Source organism: Centroberyx affinis, unplaced genomic scaffold (assembly GCF_046629955.1).
Source record: "Centroberyx affinis isolate AG114_WGS23_722 - 3 ecotype Tasmania unplaced genomic scaffold, CSIRO-AGI_Caff_v1 ptg002468l_1, whole genome shotgun sequence".
Lineage (NCBI taxonomy): Eukaryota > Metazoa > Chordata > Actinopteri > Beryciformes > Berycidae > Centroberyx > Centroberyx affinis.
In genome coordinates, this window is record NW_027280701.1 from 88,094 (window position 1) to 98,528 (window position 10,435).

At 39.4% G+C, this 10,435-nt stretch overlaps 1 protein-coding gene across 1 annotated transcript in view; it reads right to left on the reverse strand.

Annotated features, from left to right (window-relative positions):
- Nucleotides 1–9,980, reverse strand: part of myo5b (myosin VB) — a 51,067-nt gene extending 41,087 nt beyond the window's left edge. Inside the window, 1 exon segment of the mRNA XM_071533948.1 lies at nt 9,831–9,980. Within this exon segment, the coding sequence (XP_071390049.1) occupies nt 9,831–9,857 (27 nt within the window). The 5' untranslated portion in view covers nt 9,858–9,980.
- Nucleotides 9,981–10,435: the final 455 nt, after the last annotated feature.

The following is a 10,435-nucleotide window of genomic DNA, read 5'->3' on the forward strand; positions in this document are numbered from 1 at the left end:
GATGTGAACTTTTCTTGATAAGCTAAAGATAGAAAATATAACAACACAAATCATGGCGAAGATGAAAAGGACTATAGTTAGAAATTTAGACTTTTTACACGTATGGCACTAATTTATGAAAGTGACAAATCTATTTTATTCAGGCAAGGGCAATTTGACTAAAACCTAACCCTTTTTGGAATTAAAGGAAAGTCATGAGTTTCTAAGGTTCTGTCTGACTTTTTTTTTTTTTTTTTTTTTAAATCAAAATAGAGTTATCTACATAGTAATGATCTTTGAATGTCAGTTTATGCTTGTGTGGTGTTATTTTTTAAAGAACCTGATGGGATTAAATATTTTAAAAGATAGAAAGTACACAGTCTTGCCAGATGGTTTGTCAAATCTTCGAGGCTAAATCTCTCAGAACTGCCCTCCAGATAGAACCTTATAATTCCAAGCTCACAAAGTGTGATTTTGAATGCCAACGCATGAAGCGCACTGAAAGAACCCAAAACTTTCAGATGACTCAAACCTGGCATGCCGGGGGGCAGACACTACAAACGGCTCATTTGCATATTTTGGATGCACCGCCCAAAACGAGTTAAGCATCTGCCTAGGCCAAGTCTGAATATGCATAGCTTTCCACGCACCTCCTTTGATTTATTTCTTTTTTAAAGAGCTCACCCATGTGACTTCATAGGTCATCTCTACACCTAAGGATCAGAGGTTAAAAAGGCTTTATACGCAAACTTTTAAGTGTAGAAAGTGAAGTATCTACAGTAGCTTACTGCATGTGTTTTCATTCCCCACAATCAAGAAGGAATACGCATAAGAAAGAGAAACAAATGTCACTGTCATTCTACTCTCAAACATAAAGATGGATATACATCTGCTGTGTGGAGCAATCTGATCTGTGCACTGCTGCCTTCTTTATTGTGTAGCAACCACGCACCAATTGGTTTGACCTAGTTTTACACAAGTAGCTGCATTTTTGCATTTTATTTTGTTTGTTAGCATTTTTTTCCCCAGAATGGATTGATGATTTAGCATTACACTACATAGATATACCGTATGCAATATTTATTTTCACAGGAACCAGACCTCATTCCCAAGGGGGAGGGGGAGAGAATCTGGGCGAGAAATCCCAGGATCCTGGTTCCCAGGATTAATCCCCAATCCTGATGGTACATTTCTATACAGTTTTTTCTTTAATTTCACCTCCCAAGTTTGTCATATAGTTTTAGTTTACAGATTCAGTGTCATTTGTGTTATGCTGGACATTTAGGGAAAGGCACAGACTGATAAAATGTTGGACTTCAAATTTAAGCCTAAATGCTTAATTAGCCTGGTTAGCTAGGCTTCCTTTGGAACATCCCATCTGAAACTGTCTCTCATCGTCTGTCATCTTGAGCTTGCATGGAGATCTTGGATATTGTCTGTGTCCTCAATATGCACAGACCGTGAATAAAAATATCTCACATTGCTGCTTGCTAATTTTCTAGTCCAGCCAATTAGATAAGCCCTCTAATATAATATTGAAATACATCAGCAGAGGGGATCCTCATGTCTGTTGTCTCTGTTTATCTGGGACACTGTCTGAAACTGTCCAATGGCAGCGCAGCCTGTCCTCTGGATATAGAGCGTCTCTGCATGAAACACAATCAAACAGTAATTGGGACACAGCGAGCGGAGGGAAAACTTTGAGAAAGCTTTGAAAGTTAGGCTTAAGTTTTCATATGCAATACAAAACACAATGGGTGGTATTTCCTTTTCCTGTTTCTGCACTAAACGGCTAATGATAGAGACTTTAATAGGGTTTTAATAGCAACTAGGTCGCCAATAAATGCACAAACTTGAATACTGTCCTGGGTGTGGATGCCCCACTGTCTCATCTAATTACCATCATAATGGGTTACATGAAGTAGATTACATGTCCTATGGTTGAGCTGCCTGTATCAGGGCAAGACTACAAAACTAAAGTTCACTAAATATCCCAATCAGTACATGCTGTTGAGCAGCATAAAATAAATTGTGAACTGGTTAACAGAATATAGAACACAAAGATGCTGTGATTTGGTGAAGAATACAACCTTTAAAACATTAAAGAATGACTCTTCCTTGTTCCAGCAACTTCCAGCAAGACAACACTTAACATACACTCCACTAACTAGCCTAAATTTCTCCAACCTCATCACAGGCTACACCACAAAATCGATTTATTCTCTCTGACTCTGCTGAGATAATTGATCCCCAGCCAAATGAAATCAGAGAATCAGACTGGCGACAGTGGATCAAACTGCTGATCAAGCTGTCAGAACACATTTTCTCTGTGTCTCACCTCTGTATAGTAAAAGAATTATTGCTATTATAGCAACTTTTATGAAATTCTGTTCCCCAGTAACAAGAAAATCTCTGCTGTATTGGACAGTAGGCACACTGAGTTAAATACATTCTTCACATTTCAGCAAATGGGAAGCTGTCTTTGATAGGAAGTGAAAAGAGAGATAGCTTTGTTTATTGTTGAATATAGCCTTCATAAAAAACTAGGCTACATGGCACCGTGATGAGTGTCACATAGCTTGGACTACTAATTAATGTGTCTCTTTTCATTGTCTTTGCTTTTTGCTCTCACTCCCCTTTCATATGCCTTATCATACACCCAGTGGACTTCATAAAAAGGTGATGTCAGTACAGTCAGGTCTTCTTGATTGATAAGGTTCCAGTAGACAGCAATGCTTAGATATTTATATCCTCAACTGGAAAACACTGATGATCAGACTGTAACATTGCTATTTTTGTCTTGTCCTCAAAAGGCCTAACTCACTACATCACTGCCTTAGAGAAAGAAATAAGAAAAGGTCCAATGAAAACGTGAAGCCCAAGAGAAAGAATAGGCTATATACAGTGAAAGTGGTCGGTTCAGAAACAATTAGTTAACAATCTCAAAGCAGCAGCAGTAATCTGTTGACTGCATGTGGAATTCTGGGTGGGGAGCCAGATGGTTAAATGGTAGTGGAGGTGGGAACTAGAGTAACGGCAGGGGAAAAGTTGCTCTACAGGTTTAGTATGAAAGACAAGCGTGCTGATGAAGTCATGCTGTTGCGTAACACCTAACAGAGAGAAAGGAACTCTCGGCTTGCCGTATGTCCACGTCAGCTTCATTAGTTTATGACAACAATACTGAAAAGGGAATATGTAAAAATACATTAAATACAACATACTTTTACTATATTGCCATCATGTTCAAAGATTCTAAATCCTTGCATAGACCACATTGGTGATCATGTTGCTTTTGGTGAATTATAATTAGCTGCTATAGATGTTCAAAGAAAAAAGGTAAGGCATTTCCTAATCCTTTTACTGGTCTAGGTTATCAGGCCATGAGAGCGCGTGAATGGATGATGACAGAGCGGTGAAACTGTATAGATGTGTCTCGGGTTTCCCTAAAGACCCTTGTTTTAGCTTGCGAGTGGAAAAGCACACAGACAGGGAGCTTCAGGTGCTGCAGCCTTCCGCTCCAGCACTCGCGAGTCTCCGCCCAGCGATGTGTCAGCACAATGAGATCAGCCCCAGGTGAAAACTGGGTGCGTCCCGACAGGAAGCCAGAGCTCTCTGCCTATCGAGGAACTTTGATCTGCGTGGCTCTCGGGTGAAAAGGGAAAGCTCAATAAATGACAGGGACGGGGGTTTTGGTGCCAGAAATGCACAGTGAAAAAAGCGGAGCCATAGGTCAGTTTCATCAGAATAAAGCCACTTCAAGGTGGCATAGTGATTAAGTGAAGTGTCCTTGAGCAAGACACTGAGTCCTGCTGGTCTGTAACTGACCGTGACCTCTGACCTCCCTGTGGAGGGAGGCAAGAGAAATATTACAAAACCGTAAGATAACAGTTAGGCTATATTGAAAGACCTTTGTGAATATTTACTGCAATAAAGACTTCGGACACAACTGACATCTGCAGCCAAGCCTGATAACCCACAGCTTCATCTGTGGTAGAACACAACACAATACACAATACAACCATAAGCCAACACAAAATGCAAAAGGTTTTACATAAATCATAAATGGCACAATGTAAACAAAGTAGATGGTTTAACTATTAACACCATTTTGTCACTCTGCACAATACAGTGGGTGTGACATCAACATTACAGTCATCCTTTCTGTGGCCTTCAAGTCATTAGAAGGAAAATGTAGCACAGTAAAATGGCAGTGTACGCACAAAAAGTATGGATGCCACAAAGTGTTCAGTTTGAAGTCACTGATGTTATGGCATATGAGATAATAAGGAATTAATGAAATGATTATGAGGAAGCGGGGTAAGGATTGTATTTCAAATTGTATTTCACAGTGAGCCTTATCTAGACTAGGCTATACTTTCACTGTAGGTGTGGGCATTGTGACACTGCTTATAATGTAATTAATTTAAGTCGCAAGATTGTAATCATCAATCATTTGCCTCATTATAATCTGTGTTTTCATTAACTCCTTGATAAAACATAAGCATATATTTTTCATACACCAGGACCACTTTGGAAAGTGTTGTCTAGTCTTTGTGACCTACAGGATTGATTATTGCACAGACTTTTGATGCAGTCCAATGCTCTGTTCTATCTCTTTGAAATGTAGAAAATATAAGAATTACATCCAAGATACTTTACAAGAAGTGCACCCTGACGTTGTTGGGAAAAGGTCTGCTGAAATCACTGTAAGTGTGATGTGTTAAAATGCTGCACAGTGGCTGCTTTGGCAATTGGCACAATTTGGCAGTAGCAGAATTTCCCAGAAACAAAATTTCCTGCAACTAGAGTGTATTTAGATTAGCTTATAACACTGATCATTTTACATCTTTTTTTTTTTTTTAAACAGAATTTTATTGGTTTTCAACAGAAACAAGAGAAATACATTCCGCCATCATTTACATCTTTTGTAGGTACAGAACCTTCAGAAGTTTTCTGCATCACATAACTTCTTGCCATTTTATTTAATACTTCATTTTCTTAGTATTGCTGATACTAATGCCTTCAAATAATACCATTGGCCTATTTTTGGACACAGTTAATCTTATGCACAATAAACTTCATAGCAAAGATATGTTTCTATTTGTTTTGTCTTTAATTTCCTTTTGCCGTTTTCTTATCAAGGATAAATGAGTTCAATGAGAAATTAAATGCAAAGCAGGTGAATATTTGGTATTCAAACAACTAGGCTATTTATGGCCAAATGTGGGAGTTAATGGGTGTTTTTGTGAGTCGTTCACATGTGTACAAGTTAACTAGGATTTATAAAGCGGGACTTGTATAGTAGACATACACAAGGTTTTATACAGCATAATACTTTTTAGGTATATATCAAGTGGGTGTCCTCATTTGCGTTTATGGGTAGAATGAAAAGTCCAGAGTTTATACATGAGGCACCAGAATACCATAAGTATATAAAAGTACTCACCAAATACGCATTTGCGTACACACACACACACACGCACACACACAGCTATAAGCACAATTTCCAAAAGACACCAGACTTGTTTATAAGCTTCTTCCCAGTTCTATTCCTGAGGAACACAATGTGATATTAATGTTGAAACTGTCACAGTCCATTTCCATTATTCTAACGACACCCCAGGAAAACATCATTTATAAATTGGTACAATGTATGTAATAACTTGCATTTTAAAATAGTAACAAGAGAATAACCCATTTATGACTGTGCTAATGAGATAATACTTTAAACAAGGCGACAGTAAAACTACAGCTTTGTCGTGTAATGGTGAGCATGACAACAAACAGATCTAGAAAGCATAATCCCATGAGGACCACAAACAATGCCTGAATGACTACAGTCACTCTGGGATTCACTGGCAGACCCCCCGCCCACCTCAGCCACAACAGAGGGGGTTGGCGGCGACTCAGGCTAATCCTGCTCTGCAAGACCCGCAGCCTGTCTCAAAGCAACAGCATTCCACCTGCAGAACAAACACAAGGAACGTCCAAGTGTGTCTATAACGCCAAAGCAAGCTAAACCGAGTCTTCAAATCACACACACACACACACATGAGACTGTACCAGTATGAGCTGCAGGCCACAACAACACAACGGCTAGAACATGATTACAGCATAATCTGGCACTGGTTAATCATAAATTAAAGTTGTTGTTTTTTTTTTGCCAGTTTGCTCTCTGCTGTAGTGAAGACATCCAGGGCTCCAAGACAGAGGAACCCATGACACAGCTGACTTCAGTCATGTAACACAAACCAGATGGAGCTGTAGGATTTGCCTTCTTGGCTTCCCACTCTGGATTATTTGGCTTCACAGGGGGTGGGAGGAATTAAGTGGCCCTACTTAATGCACTTGACTACAGTATCTGGGCACTGGGATTTCAACGCTGCAATCTAAATCAAAGCTACATCTATATCATCAAGTGATTAAGGCCATGTAATGCATTGTAAAGACAACACTGTGGTGAGACACGGGCAGCCGTGGGAGGAAGATCAGAATAGAAATGACTAGTACAAGTGCAATAAAGGAACAGATAAGCTATTTTAAGAATAAGGTGTGCCTCATTGTCTTCTGCTCTTTTGTCATGTCAGCCTACATCACTTATGGTAATCCTAGCACAAATCCTCAATACACAGCTCAATACACAATGAGAAGAAATAGTTTGACATCATTCAGATATTCTCCTGAAGAACTTTATTTGCTGTCTGGCCTAATTAAATGTGTAAAAACTAAACAACTGACTTAAACAACCAACTAGTTAACAGTGGTTAGTTACTTATAGGTCCCTGACAGTTTATTAGCAGAGTGTCCCTAGAAGGAAGTGCAAGAAAGAGGCAAGAGGTTTAACACCAGCAACCACCAACCAAGTACTTGTTGATTTTATCTGGGCCTAGTCTGTATATCCTACCAGCCACTGTCCTAGGAAACCAGCCATCATCTGGAAAATCTTTTTGTTCTAAAATTCACATTTTGCTAGTAATAGTGAAAATGGAAAATATGAAGTTACTGTAATCAATTTTGAAGGCCTGATATAAGGAAAAGGCAATTGCAAAGAAAAGATACAATATGTTGCACGATATCTTAGAGTTCAGATGAAAGAATAATGAAACCTGATAGACTACATTGTGTATTGCTACAAACAATTTGTACAATAAACACTATTCTTAAAATTAATGCTACACACATCAGCACCCTCACAATTTGGTCTAAATGTATTGTTTACTTTCATGAGTCTCTATTCAATTAAAGCCCACTGCAAACTCCACTATGAAATCTTTAGGTCTTAGACAGTTCAGTATAAATTTGTGAAAGTGAACAAGCCTCCCCAATGCTGGAAACAGATGCTAAGGCATTCATTCAAGAGATGAATGCTGGAGCTGGCACTGGCAGTGAATGGGAGAATGAAGTTGTGTAGACTGTAACAGTACCAAGGGTTATTTTACAGGCACACTTTTTGGTTCAGAACTGTTAATGTAGTACACAACGACAGTCCCCAATTTATGGTCAAAGGAGCTTCTCCAGAAAGTGTCTCTAACAGACAGCTTATATGATGGCTGTGTGAGAACAAATACTCAGCTGTCCAACTTCCAGAGCTTCTACCATTCAAAGTCTGTGTTATCAATCACAGCCTACATCCTTTTCAGAAAGCAAAATTATGTCTGCTCACTCTGAAACCAAAACATATGAATCCATTATTCTAAACCGTTCTTTAATAGTTTCACTAAAACCAGACCATAGCCGGCTATTCTAGTAGGCTGGCCTATTTCAGTTTTTTTCAAGTTAGCCTAAATATTTGAAACGTACGGTTATGCTATACTGTAAAGCAATAATAAGGTTACTATGTGAATAAGTCATCTATCACACTTACGGGCTATCTGCAGACAAATCAGTTACATTTTGCGATTATGAAATATCCCTCCCTAGCAGACAACATGCTGGGATCATGGAAGTAAACTTCGAGGCTCTTGCACCTGTCCGCCCAGCCTCGATTCCTGCCGTTCTCTCGCCAAACTCAATTCAAACACCTGCTGCCTCGCTTAACGGCAAAGACACATACTTGTTACAGCATGTTTTAAGACATTTTCTGCATCTGTAGGGTCTTCTGGTAAATTCGGCATATCGATAATACACCATGCAGCTGTTATTACAATAGCATTTCAACTTGCAAATTGCTCCCACTAGCCGCTAACGCTCACAACGCTGTATTCTCCTGGAATACAATGTAGGACAGGTGAACCAGTTACTAAAAGTTGAAATGTAATTGAAATAAACTACTGCTTGGTGGATTGGATGTGCGCCGAATTTAAGACAAGTGGATCTTAACGATCAATAACAGGTATTCAGTCATGTTTAACGAGTTAAATACATTTGCCGATAAGCAAGCCACCATTAAATCGCCAGATTTTTTGAATGGAGTTTGGACTACATTTGTCTCCATACTGTAGCTGCTACTGTCAGCCCTGTCGCTCTCCAGCAGCGGGACACAGGTATCCAGTCTCTCCAAAGCCGTTTTAGGAGCTTATCGCGTAAACTGTATGGAGGTCAACATAGTTGTTTGGCAAGTAAAATGTCTCCGAGCCTAAAATGCAACAGCCCAACTCACCTTTGTGTACAACTCGTTCACAGACATCGTCCAGCTCGTCTCCCCTCCCGGTACGCGTGAACTACGCCAGTCGCGCCGTTGCCATTTAAAAACACCTAGTTATCGGCTTCTCCTAAAGTTTTTGTGTCTTCGAAACAAGTTCAAAATTTTGACAGGCTGTCATAGTCCGCATATCTCCATAACCAGGCGCCCAGCAGACTTTCGTGTTACGTCGAGGTTAACTATATCCAAAGCCCCTTGTTCCTGGTGACGGCAGGTGTTCCCTCAGCTAGCCTAATTATGTTGTCTTGTGTTTCAGTTACGCGCATTTACATCCGACAGCAGCAAAATATTGAAAAACACGGATTATAGTCCATGAAGAAGGTAGTATTAACACCACAGATAAAAATCAGAGTAAGATAGCTTCCCTCTACTTCCTGCCAGTGGTATCCTTTCCATAGACCCCGTTTGAGTGGCAGTTTCCTGGGCTACAGCCAGCTTTCTATACTGTACACCCAGACACCAACTGGATTAGCAGAGCATTGCACCATACACACTACACCGAGCCTACTACCTGGGTTCCTGTAGGCAGGTAAAGCCAGGTTTGTATAATGCAATTATGTATTTAATAAATACATAAATACAGGGATGCAGCTTGATCAATAAAAAGGTGAGCAAACCATGAAGCAGCCAGCATTGAAAACAAAAAACAACCATATTTTGATAAAAGCATGTTTTTTTCCTATCCTTATATCACTTTTTACTACTTACTAAGATGTGACCTACTAGGAATTTATAATAGAATTTACATCCTAAAAATGTCAGGCTAGAACTGTATAAACTCTAAACTAAACTAAGTTCAGGTGGGGTTTACCCTCCTCCACAACATCCCTTCATAAGTAGTTCCCTTACTATTAACATCAACAATTCATTAGTCTAAAAGTTGTGAATATGTTTCGGCACATCTGACTCCTACAGAGGATTCCGTGAAAGTTAAATGAGTACTAAACCTGCTTCCCCTCACAGGATTAAGGCCTTCAATGAGAAGTTTCAAGGAGAGAAATCTTATCAATGACATTGTGTAATCTTTGACAGGACATGCTGATAGTGGATTGCATGTTATACAGAATAGTTTTCTTACTTGGACATTAACCCACAATAATCATTACAGACCTGCTTATTTTCTGCCCATCGAGTATTTGTTGGTACATACTGTATTCTGGTTGTTGATCAAATTGTAGCTTAAGTTCCTACTTGATAAAGCTCAATTTACCTTGGTGTAAGGGTAATAGTCCGTCATCTTCTTAGTAAGGTTTTCAATAGTAGATCCTTTGATAGTTAGTTGACGTTTAGTTAGTTGCTAAAAGAAGGCTTTCCTGTTCCATAGTGTGCTGCACTCAAATCATTCCTGACTGCATTCGGCTTGAATATCTCAAGACTTGTCTGAGCAAAAGCATTACTCCTACATCAGTTAATGCCTCCACTCCCAAACCACTCCTTCTGCTGGTATGGGGTGTTGACTGAGTTTGCCAGCTTAATGAATCTGACAAGACGCCATGGACTATAAAGGCCAACTGGTCCACCCATTATAGGCATTGCCATTTTGCCACTACCATGACACGTGACACTTTCTAACACGTGTTCCAAATGATTTTAATTCACCTTTTACAGAGAAAAGAGGTAAAGAAAATAATCACAATGGTTCAGTCAAGAAAGATAAAACAGTATTGGTTGGTTACTGTGTTGGATACAGTTATTTAGCGCTTGTGCAACATTTTCCATGGTAAGTCATGGTAAGTCATGGTAAGTAAATCAGTGTGTCATTGATGTTGGGGCAGGTGTTAGTGAATTGCTTTGGAGACACAACTAAGGTGTTAG